The 22440-nt window shown below is 48.4% G+C and overlaps 1 protein-coding gene across 1 annotated transcript in view; it reads right to left on the bottom strand.

The window, feature by feature from the left end:
* GSG1L (GSG1 like) overlaps window positions 1-22440 on the bottom strand; it is a 254066-nt gene that overhangs the window by 155007 nt on the left and 76619 nt on the right. Inside the window, exon 2 of the mRNA XM_052636124.1 lies at window positions 8225-8272. Coding sequence (XP_052492084.1) covers window positions 8225-8272 — 48 coding nt within the window. The remainder of the gene's footprint in view (window positions 1-8224; window positions 8273-22440) is intronic.

Genomic DNA, 22440 nt, shown 5'->3' with positions numbered 1-22440 from the left:
GGCACTTTGGGACAAATAAATAAGTCACTTTGGGATGACAATAAAGAGAGGAGACCTTGATAAGCAAATTAATGAGTCACCATCAGGATTTCCCTGGTGGCTCTGCCTGTCGATGCAGAGGACGTGGAATCCATCCCTGGTCCAGGAAGATAACACGTGCTGTGGAGCAACTAAGCCCGTGTGCCACAATTACTGAGTCAGAGCTCTAGGGCCCAGTGAGCCTCAAGTTCTGAAACCTATGCAGCTAAGGCCTGTACGCCACAAGACAAGCCACCGCAATGAGAAGCCCAAGCACTGCAACGAGAGAGGAGGCCCTGCTCACTGCAACTAGCTGTGCAAAGCAACAAAGACCCAACTCAGCCAAAAATAAAAATAAGTAAACTTATTTTAAATGAGTCATCCCTACACATATTCATCCAGAAATCCAGCTGGGCCAGTTTCAGCACAACCAGCTCCCAATCATCCTTAAGGCCTGTGGTCAGACCCAGGGGTTGTGACCCAGATGATTACACTATCATTCAGCAAATATTTATTCCCGCTCCATCCTCCCCTCCGCATGCGTCATGCATTTCTTGCCCCATTGATGTTGTCTGCAACCACATGACTTGCTTTAGCCAATAGGATGCTCGCAGATAGGATGCAAGCAAAGGTTTTAAACGTGCTTGTGCAATTAGCCATCCTGCATTTTCGTTCCCTCTACCTGGCCCCTAGTCTGAGACTGAAGCCCAGCTGATGCAAAGAGGCAACTCTTTGGAAAAGACCCTGATGCTGGAGAAGACCGAAGGCGGGAGCAGAAGGGAACACTAGAGGACAAGATGGTTGGATGGCATCACCGACTCAACGGACATGAGTTTGAGCAAGCTCCAGGAGATGGAGAAGGATAGGGAAGCCTGGAATGCTGCAGCCCGTGGGGTCACAAAGAGCTGGACACAACTGAGCAACTGAACAACAACCTTGTCCCTAAGATGAACATACATGGAACAGACTTGAGCCCAGTCTACATCCTGGAACTCAGACAGTCGGCATCAGTTAAACCTAAGTCAACCCCAGACATGCAAGCAAAAAAAAAGCCAAGTGCCACCAAGTTTGGAGATAGTTATACAGCATTATGGTGGCTATTGCTGACCAATATGCTAGGCCTGATGATTATCCAGTTGGTCACATTATTTGGTAGGAGAATCTGGCCTCAGGGAATAAGAGACTGAGATTTGGAGAGATAAAGGAAGCTTGAAGCAGAAGAGTAGGAAGTTTTTCCTCTGCATTTTCACTATCAAGTTCACAGCACACAAACGTTGCTGTTTATCTGCATTTGCATGCTTCATCTTCATAAACTGCTCAAGCATCTTTCATTCCTCCTCCTCTGCCTCCCATGGCCTGCTGGGAAGATCTTTGTCAGAGAACCTATTACTCTGCTCTGCCAGCGGGGCTCCTGAGCCCTCCTGGGCTGAGCCCTGGAGGGCCCCGTTCTTGTAAGGGAGAAAGATGTGTGTACAGGTTGCTATTATTCAGCTATGATACAAGATTCTCGAAGTGTACCGGGGATGTAATCTGAATGTCCAGCTACAAGGCCTGATTAAATAAATTGTCTCTATGTGATGGGCTATTACACAGTTGTTCCAAAAGATGAACATGAGTTCTATGTATTGATATAAAAAACAATCTACAATTTTATACAGGTATATAAGTATACAGTAAGTCCCCTACATACAAATGAGTTTCATTCTGAAAGCACATTCCTAAGTTCAATTGGTTCATAAGTCCAACAAAGTTTGCTTAGGTACCCAACTAACACAAGCAGCTATGTAGTACTGTACTGTAATAGGTTTATAATACTCTTCACATAAATAATACACAAAAATCAAACAGAAAATAAAACAGTTTTAATCTCACAGTACAGTACCTTGTAAAGTACAGTACAACAGCTGGCACACAGGGGCTGGCATCAAGTGAACAGGCAAGAAGAGCTATTGACTGGAGGAGGGAGAGGAGGTGGGAGACGGTGGAGCTGAAGGATCGTCAGCAATAGGAGACGGAGGGCAGGCTGCAATTTCACTCCTGCCTGACGTTGATGGAATGCATGTTCGCATCTTTGAAAGTTTGAAACTTGAAGGATCATATGTAGGAGACTTACTCTGTGTGTGTGTGTGTGCGTGTGTGCGTGTGTGTGTATGTGTGTGAGTCGCGCAGTCGTGTCCAACTCTGCTATCCCATGGACTGTAGCTCACAAGGCTCCACTGTCCATGGAATTCTCCAGACAAGAATACAAGAGTACCCACTAGAGTCGGTGGCCATTCCCTTCTCCAGGGGAATCTTCCCAACCCAGGAATTAAACCGGGGTCTCCTGCATTGAAGGAGGATTCTTTACTGTCTGAACCACCAGAGAAGCCTCTCTGTGTGTGTGTGTGTGTGTGTGTGTGTGCACACATACGTGTGTATTTATCTATCTACCTACCTATCTTTCATCCTTCTATCCTTCTTCAAGGACTAATAAATCAAACCATTACCAGTGAGTATCTAAGGGTGGGCTTATAAGAGACTTTCATTTCTCATTTATACATGTCAGAATTGCTATAATTTTGATAACAAGTGTATACAGTAAAAAAAAAAAATCAATGTTCATATTTTGATTAATTCAATATTGCCAGCATTGCTCTGGGCCCTGCAGATGTTTGTGAGTCACAAACAAGACAGAATTCCTGCCCTCATGGAACTGACAGTCTGTCAGGGGAGACAACTGTTAATCAAAGAAGCACTGGACACATTTCATATATGATGTAAAGACAACTAAACAGAGAAGGGAGTGGCAAAGAATGTGGCAAGAGGAAGGGCTGCTCTAAAGTTGTTAAAGGAAGGCGGCCCTGAAGATATGGCATTCGAGTGATGAGAAGGAACCAGCTGTGCCAAGAGCTGAGAAAACAGTGTTCCCGGGACAGGAAACAAGTGCAAAGGCCCTGGGGCACACACAAGCTTGGCTGACTCAAGGAACAGTAAGGACTTTGTGGTGCTGGAGAAGACTCTTGAGAGTCCCTTGGAAATCAAACCAGTCTATCCTAAAGGAAAACAATTCTGAACATTCATTGGAAGGACAGACGCTGAAGCTGAAACTCCAATACTCTGGCAATCTGATGCAAAGAGCTGACTCACTGGAAAAGACCCTGATGCTGGGAAAGATTGAGGGCAGGAGGAGAAGCGGGAGACAGAGAATGAGATGGTTAAATAGCATCACCAACTCAATGGACATGAGTTTGCGCAAACTCCAGAAGACAGTCAAGGACAGGGAACCCTGGCGTGCTGCAGTCCATGGGGTCACAAAGAGTCAGACATGACTTAGCGACTGGACAAAAAAAGATATTGGAGACTGAAGTGCGGTAACAGGGGGAGATCTCAGGAGAAAGGCTCCTGTATGTCCAGGGCTTGATCCCCTAGACCGCACAGGCCATGATGAGGATGCTGACTTTTCCTTTGAGTGAGATGGGAGCCAAAGGAGGGTTTTAAACAGGGAACCACATGAGATGATTTATGCTTTCAAAAGATCATTCTGGCTACCAGTGAAACGGGGCAAAAATAAAAAGACGTAACCTGCTAAGAGACTGTGGCAGGAATCCAGATGAAAAGTGGATGTGGCTTAGGCTGGTTTAAAATGTAAAGTGATTTCCCACGTGAAGCAGAAAGCTAGAATGATCAGGAGAACTAACGAAAATATGCCATGGTAAAAACACTGATGACAGGCACATATTTTGCCAGGGGAGAGAGCAGGGGGGGAAAAGACAGGAGAGTATTGGAGAAAATGGCAAAGACGGGGACCGTTTGAGAAGGGCCTCAATCACACACACTCACACACACACACACACACACACATACACAGAGGCGCAAAAGGCCTAGCTTTTCAGCAGAAGAACCAGGCATTAAAAAGCCAGATGGCTCAGGTTCAAATCCCAGCATCCTAATTATGTGACCTTGGGCAAGTCAATTAACTCTCTAGACCCCAGTCTCCTCATCTGTAAAATGGGGATTAAATGAGCCAAGGGGTGTAAAGTTCTCAGAACAGTGCCTGGCATGTGGCAAGCACTGCAGGAAAGCCAGTCCTTGTTAGTGTCACCTAACACTAATGATTATGGTTGGATTTTGCAGAGCAGGCAGGAAGTCACAGGGGAATGAGGCTGAAGTCACAATCTGGCAGAAGAGTGCGCTTAGGGAGAGAACACACGTGGGCTCCAACATTGCCGTGACCCAGAACCAATCCCTCCCTCTCTGCAGCTCAGGCTCCTCATCTGTGAAATGGACAGTCAACACAGTGAGGACTCGGTGAGCATAACGGAGGGTTAGGGAGCATTACGCTCCTGCAGATGCCCCTGGGAGGGGCCAGGAGGTTTGGGAACTGGCCACCGAGCTGCCACAACCAAACCCCTCCAGCCCCGAGGGAGACCTTAAGTGCTTGAGAGGCAACAAGTCCATGAAAACTGGTCTGCAAAACCAGCCCACTCAGCCTCCTTATAAACACTTTCATATACACAGACAGAAGGTCCACTGCGTGGCCGCCAAGCCCTGAAAGTAAAATCACAAGGCTAGTAAACACAAAGAAACAACTTCTCTGGGGCCCTGGGTCCTCGTAAAAGCAGCAGCAATAAAGCTCTGATGCCCCCAGCAGGAGGCAAGAGAAAGCCACCTGCTGCTGTGCACGGACACACGTGCCCATGCACATTCATCCACACACTCCTATGTGCACCCACACGCATACCTGCCTCCCTGCCCACACTCACCCACCAGTGTGCACGCAGGCACACACACAAAACCCATGTGCACACTCTCACAGGAGCACCTGCCCATGCACATACAGCCTCACCCTCAACCAGACATGCACACACATTTACATGTGCACACAAGGAGAAGACTCTTGAGCTTCCCTTGGACTGCGAGGAGATCAAACCAGTCCATCCTAAAGGAAATCAACCCTGAATATTCATTGGAAGGACTGATGGCTGAAGCTGAAGCTCCAATAGTTTGGCCACCTGACGCAAAGAGCCGACTCATTGGACAAGACCCTCATGCTGGGAAAGATTGAAGGCAGGAGGAGAAGGGGCAGACCGAGGATGAGATGGTTGGATGGCATCACCAACTCAATGGACGTGCATCTGAGCAAGCTCCAGGAGACAAGGAAGCCTGGAGTGCTGCAGCCCATGGGACTGCAAACAGTCAGACATGAACTGAACACCACCACACAGGTCATGCTTCCTGGAAGTCAGATCTGGAGCAGAGGTGACCCAGAAACTCCAAGGCCTTGGGGATTGTGGGATGGGCATCACAGAGGTTGCCTAAAGGTATCGACTTCTAAGATGCAGTACAAGGTGGGGTGTAGAATGTGCACTCTATCCCTTATGACACGATCCCAACCTTTTTGGCACCAGGGACTGATTTCGTGGAAGACAATTTTTCTAGGACCAAGGGTCCAGGGGAGGGATGTTTCTGGATGATTCAAGTGCATTACATTTATTATGCCGATGCTGATCTGACAGGAGGCAGAGCTCAGGCAGTAATGAGAGTGATGGGGAGCAGTTATAAATACAGATGAAGCTTTGCTCACTCACCTGCCACTCACCTCCTGCTGTGACCCAGTCCCTAATCACAGACCAGCACCCATCCATGGCCCAAGGGGTGGGGATCCCTGGCTTATGAGATGTGAGATGTGAGTGGCTTAACGTCTCTAAGCCTCAGTTTCCTCATCTGTCAAGTAGAGTGAGAAAGTCAGCCCCTTCTTCACAAGGTTGTGGGGAGATTTCCAAGTTAATACATTCAATGTGCATGGCCCAGTGCCCAGCACATGGTACCCAATCAATCAAATTTCAGTCATTTATTGGCAGCTGTATTCATAGTATTTTCTGGAGATCTCAGTTTGAGAGGTACAGTCTGAGTCGCTCAGCCCTGACCATAGGCAGGTGTCGACTTCTAAGATGCAGTACAAGGGCCGGGTACGGAGTGTGGGAAGGAAGCAAAGGAAACAGAGGCAGCAGTCCCCACGGCCACAAGCTTGCTCAGCAGGGGAGCCCAGCCTCTTCTTGGGCCTGAGGGCACTTCGAGCCTCCTGTCACAGGCCCCTCAGTCTCACCAGCTGTAACCTGGCCAGAGCTCTCCAAGGGGACAGTATGTGCAAGATAGGAATGTCATCAGCCTCAATGGCACACACCCTCTGCCTACCCCATCTCTGCCAACACCTTGGAGGGGTTAGAGTCCCAGCCCTCCAGGCTCTTAAACCTCCTGACACTGCAAGGAAACCCCAAATTCAGCCCTACCAGCAGCGGGTGTGGGTGGCCACATGTCCTGGACTTAATTTTCCCTGACCCATGCTTGCCAAGGGCTTCCCTGGTGGCTCAGTGGTAAAGAATCCTCCTGCAATGGAGGAGACATGGGTTGAATCCCTGGGTCAGGAAAATGCCCTGGAAGAGGAAATGGCAACCCACTCCAATACTTTTGCCTGGGAAATCCCATGGACAGAGGAGCCTGGTGGGCTCTAGTCCATGGGGTCACAAAAGAGTCAGACACGACTTAGTGGCTGAACAACAATAGTGCCTACCAAGGCCCTCCATATCTGTATAAGATGTATACAAATATAGGACTCCAATGTATAGGACTGAACTCTTGCCTGTTTCCCAATCCCAACTCCCAGGACCAGAGCCCTCTCCTAATATCCAGGCTGTTTAAAGGGACCTGCACACCTGTTCTCTCTTGGCAGGGCTTCTTCCTGGTGCGGGGGGTGGGGGGTAGGCAGGAGGGGAAGCAGCCACGCCCTATGTTCTTGTGATAGCACAGCCTCCAGTATCCATTCTCCTGCTCCCCCACAATGATAGAACCCCTGACTTTTAGCGGAGCCCACAGTTGCTGATTAAGACCTCATTTCCCTGACTCCTTTGCAGCTATAATCAAGTTCTGGCAAAGAGAAAATGAGCCAACTTCTGGGAACCCAGTTGACATGCAAGATTTGCCCATTCTTTCTTCCCCTTCCTCTGTCCTATTGCCCGGAGTACAGATGTGACAGCTGGAGCTCTAACCACCCGCTTAGACCAAGAGGGCAAAGGATGATGGAGAGGGCCCTCAAGTGCTGGGATCCTGAGGACTGTATGGAGCAGATCCACTCTGGATTCAAACCTTTATAAAAGCTATAAACACATTTCTCCACTGAAGCCAGTTGTTTGGAGTCACCTGGTGGCTTAGATGGTTAAGAATCTGCCTGCAATGCAGGAGACCCGGGGTTGATCCCTGGGTCAGGAAAGTTCCCTTGGAGAAGAGAATGTCTACCCACTCCAGTATTCTTGCTTAGAGAATTCCATAGGAGCCTGGGGGGCTCAGTCCCTGGGGCCACAGAGAGTTGGAAACAACTGAGCGACTAACACTTACTTACACTTTGCTGCTGCTGAGTCGCTCAGTCATGTCCGACTCTGTGCGACCCCTCAGACGGCAGCCCACCAGGCTCCCCCGTCCCTGGGATTCTCCAGGCAAGAACACTGGAGTGGGTTGCCATTTCCTTCTCCAATGCATGAAAGTGAAAAGTGAAAGTGAAGTCGCTCAGTCGTGTCCGACTCTTAGCGACCCCACGGACTGCAGCCCACCAGGCTCCTCCGTCCAGGGGATTTTCTAGGCAAGAGTCCCGGAGTGGGGTGCCATTACTTCCAACTAAACGTAATCCTGACTACTCTGCCTCTTACATACGCTGCAGCCCACTCCCAGTCGTCCTATCTGAGTGTCACTGGGCTCAGAATCTCTGATATCTGGCCCTGAACATCAATGGCTCCTCTCTGAAGGGAAGGGTCCAATCAGGCTGGCCCTCCCCACACCTGTGAGATGACAGAGACAGAACATCTGGCTTCCCTCCCTTCCAAGGACAAATCCCACACTGGGAGGCAGTGCCCCCAGCGCTGTCTTGCCTGACCCCAAATTCCACACACCCATTCCACCTCCCCCAAAGTCCCAGCATGCTGTAGCAGTAACGGAAGTGGAAGGATTCTCAGGACCACACGCCCACTGCGGGGAGGGAGCGTGGCAGGGGGCAAGATGAGGACCCTCCACCTGCCTCTCCCACTGCTCTGGCTGCTCAAGGAACTCAGAGCTTTGCTGCAGGATCCTGGCCCCCTGGGGCGCCACCACCCAGGGGTGCTAACGGACAGGCTTTCCCAGGGCTGCAGGAAGTGTCCCAGAGGGCAAGGCTGGCACGCCTGAGCTGGGCCACACCTACCTTTCTCTGAAGCCGGGGCCAGGTCAATGAAGCTGCGGCATTTTTCACCTTTGGGGGGGGAAAGAAAAGAAAGGTTTTCAGAATACGAGAGGAAGTGAGAGCTTCGAGCTTCCACCTCTCCCCCTTCCAGGAGCCCCAGACTAAGCCACCATCCAAGCATGTCTAACCCGAGCAGCCTCTTTCTCTAACCTTAATTCCCAGAAAGCCAATGCCCTGAGGAATGCGGATGGCAAAGATGCAAACTCAATGCACAACCCCCGCTGTGATGCCACCTCCTGTCACCTCCCAGCGCAATCCATCCAGCCTTGTCACTTGCACCTCCTCAAAGCCCTGTGGCCTTTTCCTCAGCCTCCACCCCATCCAGGCCCAGCAGGATGAGGGCAGAAGCCATCACTTGGCTCCCCAGGCCTCTGTCTGATCCACTCTCCACACTGCAGTTGGAGGGATATTTTCACACCATACATTATGTCACAGGCACACACGCAAGAACACACACTCCTGCTCTAAACACCATCCCCAAATCAAGCCCAGATTCCTTCAAGTGGAGCCAGGACTGGCCGCCATCAGCCTCTCCATCCACACTCCATCCCTTCCTCCTCCCCTCCCAGGGTTCCCTCGTGGCTCAGATGGTTAAGAATCTGCTTGCAATGCAGGAAACCTGGGTTCAATCCCTGGGTCAGGAAAGATCCCCTGGAGAAGAGAATGGCAACCTACTCCAGTATTCTTGCCTGGAGAATTCCATGGACAGAGGAGCCTGGCAGGCCACAGTCCATGCATCACAAAGAGGCAGACACAACTGAGTGACTAACACTTTAAGAATGCATGGATTTTGAATGCATCACCTTAAACTTTCTTTGTTATATTTTTCCTCTAAAAACTAGAGAGGGAAAATTTTTACCGTCAAATTCATACGAGCAGCAAGGGCCCCGTTAAGACTATGAGGACCCTAGGCTTTTGCCTTTGGGGTCTCTTCCTCAATAAAAAATTAAACTAGAAATTATATTTTAACAAATGCATTGGTTAAAGATTAATACATTAACATTATTTCTGGTTTGCCAAAAATTTCATTCAGGTTTTTCCATAATACCTTACGGAAACACTGGAATAAAGTTTTTGCCCAACTCAGTGTATTGAAATTTTTCTCTTTTCCTTTGATTCTACAAGAAATTAAATGAGTCAGTTCTTCACATCAGGTGGCCGAAGTATTGGAGTTTCAGCTTCCTGATCTCCTTGCAGTCCAACGGGCTCTCAAGAATCTTCTCCAATACCACAGTTCAAAAGCATCAAGTCTTCAGCGCTCAGCTTTCTTTATAGTTCAACTCTCACAGCCATACACGACTACTGGAAAAACCAGTAAGGAAAGATTGAAGGCGGGAGAAGGGAATGACAGAAGATGAAACGGTTGGATGGCATCACTGACTCAATGAACATGAGTTTGCCCAAGCTCCAGGAGTTGGTGATGGACAGGAAAGCCTGGCATGCTGCAGTCCATTGGGTCGCAGAGTCGGACACGACTGAATGACTGAATTGGCTGATACTTGAGAGCCTCAGTTCCTTGCTGGTTGTCAACAAGAGGCCACCTTAGTCGCTTGCAATGCAGGCTTCTCCGTATGGTGACTTACTTCATCAAAGTCAGCAAGGACAGGTAGTAAATAGAGTCTGCTGGCAAGATGGGGATTTTTACCATCTTTTAAAATGTACTCACGGAAATAAAATCTCATTATCTTTATCATGTTACACTGGTTAAATGAAAGTTAGGGATTCTGCCTACATTCAAGAGAAGAAATACATAAGGGTGAGAACTAGAAGGTAGGATAACTGGGCCATTTTGGAGTGGGTCTGCTATAGGTATTTTAATGAGTCTTATCTGGAATGACGGAAGAGTAGAATGTGGCTAAAATTCTGATTAGTATAGAAGCAGCACTTATTCATGTTACTCAGAAAAGGAGGATATTTGCTCATTTTTGTCCTTTTGATTATGTTCATGTTTTTAATCTGTGCTTAGACATATGTATGAATGGTCTTATTTTGTCTTCATCCATTATAGTAACATATGTTAGTGACATCTTTGTCATTGTCTGATTGGTATCCTATAAAATTGTTTATAATCAGCAGGAGAATACCAAGACATGAGATCAGCAGCTAACAAGACTCGGGTCTAACTGAGGGTTCAAGAGCAGCTTCTAGCTGTCAGAGGCCACGTTTCTCTTTCTCCTAAGAAATGTTAGGACACATAATAGAGAGATAGGAAAGCTTGGAAAACAAATGAGAAGGAAAAATATACACCAATAAGATAATAGATGATTTTCTAAATAAGCAAGACAAATTATTTTTTAATTTTTTTATTTTTATATTTTACTGAAGTATAGTTGATTTAAACTGTTGTGTTAATTTCTGCTGAACAGCAAAATGATTCAGTTATCCATGCATATACTCTCTTTACAAAGTCTTTTCCAGTATGATGAATCACAGTATACTGAATATAGCTCCTTGTGCTATATAGTAGGACTTTGTTGTTTATCCATCCTATATAGATTAGTTTGCATCTTCTAATCCCAAATTCCCGCTCCTTCCCTCCCCTACCCCCTCCACTTCTTGGCAACCACAAATTTGTTCTTTATGTCTGTGTGTCTGTTTCTGTTTTGTAGATAAGTTCATTTATGGCAAGACCAAATATTAAAGTCACATCTTTAATCAAAAAACAAATAAAAGAAAATATTTTTATGGACTTTTGTTCTGACCGTGTACCTTGAAATCTTGCTGAATTCATTTATTCTAGTAGTTTTTAGTGGATTCTTATAAAGTACTATATACAAGAATGTATATATGCTATAGACAATGCCATGGACAGAGGAGTTTGGCAGGCTACAGTCCATGAGGTCACAAAGAATCGGACATAATGGAGCACACACATCGATATTCCTTTCATAGATATTCTTTATCAACTGGCAGAGGTCCCTTCTATTCCTAGTTTGTTGAGTAGTTTTATTGTAAAAGTATGTTTGCTTTCTTTTTAATCCTTTTATAGCCTGTAATGTAGTTCTGAGAATCCCTATTTTAGAGACAAGCAAACTGAGGCGCTGAACTTTCAGTGACTTGCTCAAGACCACATAGGCAGTAAGTGACACATTCAGCTCAGGTCCATAGGCTCCAAACTCCATGTCCTAAAGTTTTTCCAGCTATCTATTCCCATTTGCAGAGCTTTGGGGTCCTGAAAGCAACTCTCTGAGAACATACCTCCACATACATGGGGAAAATCCTCTAGGGCCTAAATAAAATGACTCTCATGCTTCCATTTCCAACTATGTGGACAAGACCAAACAGAAGATGTTTAACAGAGATGGTCAAAATTGGCCCACACTGACTGTGCAGGGCAAAGCTGAGGTTTAAGGAAAAATAATAGTGATGACGTAAGAAAGCCTGGATATATCAATGGTCAACAAGTCTAATGACAAAAATCCAAACTCAGAAGAGATTTTTTTGGCTCTAAACCCTTAGTTCCATGATAAAAGTTAGCTAACCATTTGTGAGAAAGGTATCAAACTAACATATTGGCTAATTGCTTTTAGAAGTAGTTCTTAAAACATTAATGCTTTTTACAATCATTATTAAGTCTATATGTGGAACAAGGGATCTCGTTTGGGTATAAAACTGAAGACAAGTGTGCTTATCTGTTGGCACTGAGGCTTGTCAATTAGATCATGGAGCTGTGGCCTGTTACTGCCACCTGAGGGCCGCATACCTTCCTTGAACCACGGAAGCAGAAAGCTGGTGATGATGGTGGTTTAGTCGCTCAGTCATGTTTGACTCTTGCAACTCCACGGACTGCAGCCCACCAGACTCCTCTGTCCATGGGACCTTGTTTCGGGGCACAGGTTCCAGGACACATAGGCTTCAGTTGTGGCTTAATCTCCCCGAGGCATGTGGGGGCTTCCTAGACCAGGGATTGAACCAGGCAAGAAATACTGGAATGGGTTGCCATCTTCCTCTCCAGGGGATCTTCCCGACCAAGGGATCAAAATTGGGTCTCCTGCACTACAGTGGAGTTCTGTTCAGTTGAGTCGCTCAGGCGTGTCCAACTCTTTACAACCCCATAGACTGCAGCACACCAGGCCTCCCTGTCCATCACCAACTCCCGGAGCTTGCTCAAACTCACGTCCATTGAGTCGATGATACCATCCAACCATCTCAGCCTCTGTCGTTCCCTTCACCTCCTGCTGTCAATCTTTCCCAGCATCAGGGTCTTTTCCAATGAGTCAGTTCTTCCCATCAGGTGGCCAAAGTATTGGAGTTTCATCTTCAGCATCAGTACTTCCAATGAAAATTCAGGACTGATTTCCTCTAGGATTCCTGGTTTGATCTCCCTGCAGTCCAAGGGACTCTCAAGAGTCTTCTCCAACACCACAGTTCAAAAGCATCAATTCTTCAGTGCTCAGCTTTCTTTGTAGTCCAACTCTCACATTCATACATGACGACTGGAAAAACCATAGCTTTGACTAGATGGACCTTTGTCGGCAAAGTAATGTCTCTGCTTTTTAATAAGCTGTCTAGGTTGATAATAGCTTTTCTTCCAAGGAGCAAGTGTTTTTTAATTTCATGGCTGCAGTCATTATCTGCAGTGATTTTGGAGCCCCCAAAAATGAAGTCTGTCACTGTTTCCATTGTTTCCCCATCTATTTGCCATGAGATAAGGGGACCGGATGCCATGATCTTAGTTTTTTGGATGTTGAGTTTTAAGCCAGCTTTTTCACCCTCCTTTCACTTTCATCAAGAGGCTCTTTAGTTCTTCTTCACTTTCTGCCATGAAGGTAGTGTCATCTGCATATCTGAGGTGATATTTCTCCCAGCAATCTCGATTCCAGCTTGTGCTTCATCCAGCCCGGTGTTTCACAAGATGTGCTCTGCATTGTAGACAGAGTCTTTATCAATTGAGCCACCAGGGAAGCCAGGAAGGATCCTAAAGGTCACCTAGTGTAAGTGGTTCTCAGCCCCGGGAAGCCCACCCACAGACATTCTGATGTAACTGGTCAGCAGGAGGCCTAAACATCAGTGGGTTTTCAAAGCCCCCAGGTGGTTCTAGTCAGACAACCAGGGTAAGATTCACGCTCTAATCTGATCTGTAAAAACATCTATTTTTGAAGCTTTCCTGGTGGTCCAGTGGTTAAGAATCTGTCTGCTAATGCAAGGAACATTGGTTCAATCCCTGATCTAGGAAGACCTCACATGCCTCGAGAAAATTAAGCCACAACTTAAGCCTACGCATCCTGGAGCCCGTGCTTCGAAACAAGAGAAGCCACAGCAATGAGAAGCCCGTGCACCACATGGAAGAAAAGCCCCCGCTCGCAACAACTAGAGAAAGCCAGCACACATTAACGAAGACCCAGCACAGCCAAAAATAAACATATATTTATTTTATATTTTAAAAATAAATATATCTTATTTTAAATATATATTTTTAAATAAAAATATCGATTTTCAGCATTAGAAAAGAAATAGTAAGTCATTTTAGTGGTGGTTGGCGCTATTGCCCTGGACACTCCTTCAAGCAGCAGTGTTTATGGGGCAGGAGAGCAGGGTGGCCAAGGCCTGAGCTCTGGAATCAGTAGAAAGTGAAGTCGCTCAGTCGTGCCCGGCTCTTTGGGACCCCATGGACAGCAGCCTGCACCAAGCTCCTCTGTCCATGGGATTTTCCAAGCAAGAGTACTGGAGTGGGTTGCCATTGCCTTCTCCAGGGAATCTTCCCGACCCAAGGATTGAACCCAGGTCTCCCGCATTGTAGCAAGATGCTGAATCAGTAAGGCTGGGCCCAAATCCTGACTCCATCACTTCCTGTCACATGAGTTCCCAGTCTTTCTGGACCTTGAGTTCCCAGTCTGTAGAACAGGCACAGATCTGTAGGGGTGTTATAAAGGCTCAACATGGGCAAAGAACTTAGGATGCCTGGAACAGAGTGAGAGCTTAGGGACTTCCCTGGTGGCCCAGTGGCTGAGACTCCACGTTCCCAATGCAGGGGGCCCGGGTTCAATCCATGGTCAGGGAAATAGATCCCACATGCTGTAACCAAGAGTTTGCATGCTGCAACTAAAAAAGATCCTACGTGCTGCAATAAAGATTCCACATGACGCAACTAAGACCTGGCACAGCCAAACAAATACATAAATGAGATGCTTTTTTAAGAAAAAAAGAGTAGGAGCTTAGGAGATGGTGAGTGTCGTCATTGTCACCTTCCACACAGGGGTCAGAGAAGCCATGGGACTTCGTGAAAGACAAGACTGCCCTGTGGCCCACCCCCATGGAGCTGGTGGCACGTGGCCACGGAGCCAGACCTGCCTGGGTTCCAGCCTGGCTCCATCGCTTACTAGACGTGCAACATCAACATGAACCTTTTGGTGCCTCAGTTTCCCTACCTAGAAAAATGACGATCACGAATGCTAATGTTTCTATAGTGCTTATTACAGGGTGGATCCGTAGGGTTCAGTGCCAACACCAGCTGGCAAGGCAAGGACCGCTCAGCAGCCAGGAGTCCAGCCAAGTGGTAGTTACAGGGATAAAGGGGCCCCCTATGGCCCCACGCCTTCCATTGTTCCCCTCAAACCCATGGACACTGCCTGCTAGCTGCCTCATTTGTGCCCCCTTGAAGATGCCCTTTGGCCCATCATTCCCTCCGCCTCTGATCCCCTCTGACCTCCTTCTTCCAGAAGACCAGAGGTTCTCCCAAAGTCCTGAAAACTTCACAGCACCCCAGGGCTGGGAGGGAACCTGCATTATGTGAAGTCTGAATTTCCTACTATCCCAGAAAATTGGTATTCAGTCCCATGAGGACCCGAGAAATAAACTCACGGGAAGCACTTCGCCTGTAAGAAGTGACTCAGACCCACCGTAGCCTCAAAGGGAAACATCCTGCACGAGGATCTTCATCCTTGCCTCTTGCTCCAAGGTCCGTGGTCAATGGAAGGGACTTGGAACCCAACCCCAACGCAAGGGCAGTCAATTCATGAGCTCTCAATACCCAGGAATGACTGGGGAAGCCTGTGTGGACTGGGTAACCTAGAGGGTGTGTGCTCTGTCTAAAGGAATATGAATTAACATCCTGGCCGTCTGGACTGGTCAGGGTCCCAGCAGGAAACAGATGGCACCCTGGAAGGGGCTCACCGCAGACTGCTGAGCGAAGGGTCTATTCATAGACACGGGGACAGGGATGAGGGGCCAGCAATGTGGGGAGCCCTCAGCTCCAGCCTGAAGGGGCTGAGGAGGGAAAGGAGGCTGCGAGAGGTGAAGCCACAGAGAAGGACATGCCCCTTGGAGCTTAGCCGCGCCCAAACAGGTATCAGAACCAGAAACTCTGGGGTAGGACCCGAGAAGCTGCGTTTCTGACAAATTCCCAGGGGCTGCTGATGCTGCTGATCTGGGGACCACACCGTCCTTAGAGGAATGTGGTCACTGTCAAACCTCAACAGGGTGAGAACTAGGCAGGGGAGGAGGACCACCCCAACTTTTTAAAAAATTGATTTATTTTCATTTTTTGGCCACACTGGCTTTTCACTGCCGCACTGAGGTTTCTCTAGCTGTGGCGAGCAGGGGCTACTCTGCAATACGGTGCACGGGCTTCTCCTTGCGGTGGCTTCTCCAGCTGCCGATCACCGGCTCTACAGCGAGTGGGTTTTGGTAGTTGTGGCGCACAGGTTTTGTTGCCTTGCGGCATGTGGGATCTTCCCAGACCAGTGATCAAACTCGTGTCCCTGCACTGGCAGGCAGATTCTGGACCAACAGGGAAGTCTCAACCCCAGCTATCTCCCCCTTCTGCCCTCTGATTTCCTGCCGATGCCTCGCGCTGGCTGGAACCAAGGAGAAAGAAGAGGACGCAGGAGTCTGGACACTGCACTTGAGTAGGGCAGTCTCTCACCGCACAGGGGGCAGAGGACAGACGTGGAGGGGTGAACAGCGAATGACCAGTATGCCACCCTACCCAAGGTGGCCCTCACCCCTCCTTAGCCATCACCCTCATCCCCTCACCCTGCATGCTTCTCTTTCAGAATCTTATCACAATCTCCATCTAAAATGATCTTGTGTATGCATGTGGTCATATGTTTATTGTCTGGGTTCTCTACGGGATGCGTGTGGACTTTTCCTCTACATGGGTTATATATACAGATAGATATGCCTGGGCTGTGGGCTTGACCACATTCTGGACCATTCTGAAAACAATTCAACAGTGCAGATGAAATCACTCTCTCTCTCTCTCTCTCTCCCCTTCTCTCTCTCTCTCTCTTTCTGTCACAATCCTAGGAATCCAAATCACAACCAGCAGTGATACTTGAGGATGTTTGGATTAATTTTGATCCCTAAAAATATTCTTCTCTTTGGTTCCCAATACCAGTGTGTGATATTCATGCAGTTATATTCAGTGAACATTCATTGAGCACCTACTATGTGTCAGGCACCACTCAAGGTGCTAGGGACACAGCAGTGAACCCGGAGGCAAGTGCCCGCCCTCATGGAGCCGCTGATCTAATGTTAAAGTGTGTGTGTTGAGCGCTCAGAATCCTTGCACCAAAAGAGGACGTGTCCCAGCTCATCTGAACAGTATTAGACGCGTATATTCAAACAAAACTAAGTCAGAGGGATACATGCTCTCCTGTGTTCATTGCAGCACTATTCACAATAGCCAAGGCACGTTGCTGCTACTGCTGCTGCTGCTGCTGCTGCTGCTAAGTCACTCCAGCCATGTTTGACTCTGTGCGACCCCATAGACAGTAGCCCACCAGGCTCCCCCGTCCCTGGGATTCTCCAGGCAAGAACACTGGAGTGGGTTGCCACTTCCTTCTCCAATGCATGAAAGGGAAAAGTGAAAGTGGAGTCGCTCAGTCGTGTCCGACCCTCAGTGACCCCATGGACTTCAGCCCACCAGGCTCCTCCGTCCATGGGATTTTCCAGGCAAGAGTATTGGAGTCGGGTGCCGTTGCCTTCTCTGAGCCAAGGCATGCAAACAACCTAAATGTCAGTCGACAGATGAGCGGATAAAGAGGTGTTGCATATATACAGTGGATACCACTCAGCCACAAGAAAGAAGCCAATAACGCCACATGCAGCAGCATGGATGCAACCGGAGACTGTCATACTGTGTGCAGAAAGAAAGAAAGACGAGCACCATAGATCCCTTAGACATGGAATCTACAATATGACGCCAACGAACGTATCTATGAAGCAGAAAGAGACTTGGGGACATAAAGAGCAAACTGGCAGGGCTCAGGGGCAGGGGCTTAGGGGAGGGCTGGAGTGGGAGGCTGGGGTTAGCAGGTGTAAGCTAGTATATGTAGAATGGATAAACAGCAAGGTTCCACTGTGCACCACAGACAGCCATATTCAACATCCTGTGACAAACCATAATGGAAAAGAATATAAAAAGAATCTACACACATATGTGTGTGTGTGTGTATAACTAAATCACCTTGCGGTACAGCAGAAATTAATACAACAGTGTAAATCAACTATATGAAAATTAAAATTAGTAAATAAACAGTGCCCAGATAGCGTCTCTGAGACAAGCGGAAGCTCCGTGACCACGCATCTCATTTGCTGCTGTGTCCTCATAGCCTGTACAGTAACAGGTGCTCCGGACATGACGTGGTGATGGAATGAGTAAATGAAGAGCATTTCACAAATGGCCTTTGCCAAGGATTACACCATATGGGGGCAGCTCTACGGAATCCTACGGATGTGGCCATCACACCTGCAGGTCAAGGTGAGACGAGAAACTGAGCTCTAGAGCATCTCAGGGCCCACCTGAGAGGAAAGAGGCAATCAGAGAGGCATTCCAGCCTCACAGCTGCCAAGACACAGAGGGCTTGGAGCCCGGAGATCAGCCTGGAGGTGATATTTTGGATGGCCACCTTTCACCTCCTTTTCTGCTGCTTGTTGCCTGGTAGTTCAGATTTACAACCTCCCTTTCCCCACCTCTCAATCTCAACATCTTCTCTCCCTCCATTTGCCCATATTTGACCCATCCCTAGCCTTCAAGTTCACCGGCTCCCCCACCACAAATCAAGTATTATCCACCAACCACCTGCCCCACCCTGAAGGGATGTCTCCCTGAATTTCCAGTGTTTCACCTCCCAAGACACTGTCCCCTTCTACTTCGGGCACAGCTTGGCCCCTATGGCACTGTCAATAGCAGATCTATCCACCATCAGGTAGAAGCTAGAGGACCCAGTGACCCAAGAAGAGTCCAGAGCAAGCAGCAAGCTAAGAACTTGGCACACGTCACAACTGTATGAAGTCAGTATTCATCCCCACTTTACAGATGAGGAAACTGAGGCTCACACAAGCAAAGTGACCTACCCAAGGTTACACAGCCAGGGAGCAGGAGAAGTGGGAGCTGGACCCAGGTCTGTATCTTTCCAAAGTGCTTTCCATTGTGAAAGAGACTGACTTGTACAGAGGAGGTGGGGACCAAGGGCAGACTAGCTTGTTTGGACTCCAGCAATTCAACACTGTCTCTGAAATACACTTTTTAACCATCATAATATGGGGAGTTCCTATCCTTTGCAAAAGCAGAGAGGCTAGTATGAGAGTCCCATGTCCCCATCCCAGCTTGGAAACTGTCGCCCCATGATCAGTCTTTTCTCTCTGCACCCACCACCCCCACCACTAGTGGAGCTGTCGTTGTGGTTCAATCGGTAAGTCATGTCCAGCTCTGGGCAACCCCATGAACTGCAGCACGCCAGGCCTCCCTGTCCTTCACTATGCTCTGGAGTTTGCTCCAACTCAGGTCCATTGAGTTGGTGATGCCATTCAACCATCACATCCTCTGTCATCCCCTTCTCCTCCTGCTCTCAATCTTTCCCACCATCAGGGTCTTTTCAGAGTTGGCTTTTCACATCAGGTGGCCAAAGTATTGGAGTTTCAGCTTCAGCATCAGTCCTTCCAATGAATATTCAGGGTTGATTTCCTTTAGGATTCACTGGCTTGATCTCCTTGCTGTCCAAGGGACTCTCAAGAGTCTTCTCCAGCACCACAATTCAAAAGCATCAATTCTTTGGCACTCAGCCTTCTTTATGGTCCAATTCTCACAGCTGTACTTGACTACTAGTGGGGTTATCTTGAAACAAATCCTAAATGTCTCTTTGAAAGGTTTGCCTCCTTGCTCAGAAAAGACAAATGGAAAGTCATTTCTTCTTAAACCCTGTGGCGTCACCCTACTGGGGCTGTTGACTTTTAGCATTACAGGAATAAAATACGCAACCCAAGAGGTCCTGACCTGCTCTAGCTGTTGACTGCTCCTGACCCACTGTCTGTGGGACCTGGCTGAGCTAAGGGTGAGGGTGGCTCAGAAATTGCCCTCAACACAACATCTTCAGTTTGTCAGCTGGTGCTCTGATCCTGCCACCAAGGGGAGCGCCTGGCACAGGTTCTCAGCAGAAACAGTAGAAACGAGGCTTCCAAGAATCCACCCCAGAGACAATCGGTGGGTCAGAGCCACCTCCTCTCTGACTCACCACGCACGCATGATTCCAGGAATCTTACCCTGAGGTCCCTCCTCCAGGTCTGATCTTCTTGAGAAAGAAGCTCATGGTGGAGGCGGCCAGGGGAGGCGGGTGCCCTGCCCATGGGGGCCAGGCAGGCTGTGCTCCCCACTGAAAAGCCTGCACTCTGACTTCACAGGAGTTCAAAACCCAGCTCTGCCACCTGCCAGCTGTGGGAACACTGGGGGAACAATGGTTTTCATTTATTTGGTTGGGTTTTTTGGCCCGGAAAAGGCCTCATGGTGTTGCTAAAGGGCTAAACGAGGTAACAGGTATAAAACAAGATGTCTTCAGTTAGGATTTAAATCAGGCAACACCTGCGAGGGATCAGCCTGATGCATCAACACCCACATCCCTCTGTCATTCATCACAGCTCCCAGGGCGCCCTCCGAGAAAGGTGAACGGAGGTGTCTGGGTTCCAAAACCGTAAGACGTGAGTTCACATCCCTCCTCTGCCTCTTCCTGGCCCCGTGACCTCAGGAAGTGGCTTCATCGGTCTGAGCCTTTGCCTCAGCTGCCAGATGAAAGTCCTTTGGGATCTGCCCTCTAGGCTTGCCAAAAAGGATGAAAACAGAAGGGAGTGTGAGAAGATGCCTGCCCCATGCTTGAAGTGCTATTTTTGATTCGGTCCCTGGATCCCAAGTTAGAGTCACACTGCGCTCCTCCAAAGGAGAGAGAACCTGGACGTCTTCTCAAGCCAGAAGCAGGAGGCTGTAATGGTGCCGCCTCAGCCCGAGCAGGTGAGGGGAGCCTGGCAGGGCCACGAGCACAATCCAGGGAGGTGGTGAGAGGCAGATGCCCAAGGCTGACAGAAGGCATGAGGAGCCTTGAGGGTCAGCCAAGTCACCCTTGGCATGAACACGCAGGCACCAGATCTGCTTGGCAGCAGGAAGATGAGCAGCAAGAGGAAGGGGCTCTGGGGGCGGTCCCAGAGTCCTTGGCTGGGTCCCCAGATCCTGGTCTGAGGATCGTGACTTAATTCCATGTTCCACCTGATGGTGAAGGCGAGGTTTCAGGGACTTGCAGGGTAGGGAGAGGGCATCTGGAGGGAGCCCCATGGGTGAGGGGCCAGGTCCAATCTGCTTTACAAACTACCACCCCCATTGTACAGATGAAGAAACTGAGGCACAGACAGAGTAACTTGTCTAAGTTTACACAGTGGAAGGTGGAGCCAGGATTCAAGTGGAGATGGCCCATCATAGATCCTTTAAATTTAGCCACTAGTCTGTGCTGCCCCTAGCAGAATAAGCTGGTTCTAGAAAAATCTATTCTTTCTAAGGGAAGTCTCAGATGCCCTCCAAAAGGACTCCAGGAAAAAATCAGCATCCATCAGGATGGTGCTGCATTTCAAGAAGTCGGGCCAAATGCCCAAACATGGCTGGTTCTGAGTTTACCTCTGGTTCTGAGACCCAGATTCCATGGACCCCAACCTCTGGGCAGGCACTTGGCTAGTTGTCTGTATAGCAGAAGTCTTTGACTTGCTGGGAGAGCAGAGGAAAACAGTCCTGGACCCCCAACAAATGTGGCTGAAGAGAAATGATTTTAACTGTTTGGCAAGCGTGAAAATTCACACACCTTCGCTGGGCTGGATTCAAGGCATTCAGCACCAAGAGCAGAAAGTAAAGAAACATGCCAGCAGATTCTAAGTGAAGCTTCTCCTCTCGCTCTCCACGCTGGCAGCAGAGCCTTGGCAAGCCCTTCCTTGGAATTCTCTGGAGGCCTCTGCCAGTTCAACTGACAGGGCAGCAGATGGCATACACTTATCTGCTGATGATATTTTGATTTATTTATCTCTTACAGATGGTACCAGGCCTTGATTTCTGGCAGGAGTTCAAAATATGGGTCAACTTTCTGGGGATAATCGTTTCTCCAAGTGGATGAAATATTGGAAACTAAAATCCTGCCTGGCATCACAACTGTGTCACCCTGACCCCCAGACACACCTTGCTCGGGCACCTGAGGCCATTAAAAATGGAAGGCAAGAATTTGTTCTGAAGAGCTGTACAGCCAGAAGAACCTAATTGCTAATTTCAGATGAACACCACAGTGGTTAAATGCAAGAGCTATGAACTCAAGGACTTCCCTGGTGGCTCAGATGGTTAAGGAATGCCTGCAGTTGGATCAGGAAGATCGCCTAGAGAAGAGAATAGCTACTCACTCCAGTATTCTTGCCTGGAGAATTCCATGGACAGAGGAGCCTGATGGGCTACAGTCCATGGAGTCGCAAAAAGTTGGACACAATTGAGCAACAAACACTTGAACTCATAGAGCCCCTGCTACTTACAAACTCTGAGACCCAGCCCAGACTCTCTGGGCCTTAGTTTCCTGATCTGTAAAATGGGTGTAACCTGTCATCTCCACCACATAAGCTGTGACAGAATCTGCTAGCTATCCATCCAAAAAATGTGCCACCCCTTTTATAGTGTGGAGTTATTGCTACAGAGTGGCTGCCCCGCCAGGCACAATATTTCCCAGCACCCCTACATCCTGCTGGGGTCATGTGACTGGTTCTTGCCTATAAAATGTGAGTGTAAGTGATGCATGGCACTTCCTGAGGGGGGCGTTTATGAAATGGGCGTGCCTTTTCTTTCCTCTTCAGCCCAGATGCAAAGGGCTCTGAGGCCCTAGGAAATGGTGGAGGCACAACATGGAAGTTGCCAGATCCCCAAATCCCTGTGTGGAGGAGAGATGACA

The sequence above is a fragment of the Budorcas taxicolor genome, chromosome 2 (genome assembly GCF_023091745.1).
Source record: "Budorcas taxicolor isolate Tak-1 chromosome 2, Takin1.1, whole genome shotgun sequence".
NCBI classification, from domain to species: Eukaryota; Metazoa; Chordata; class Mammalia; order Artiodactyla; family Bovidae; genus Budorcas; species Budorcas taxicolor.
This window is presented reverse-complemented; position numbering and strand designations above follow the sequence as displayed.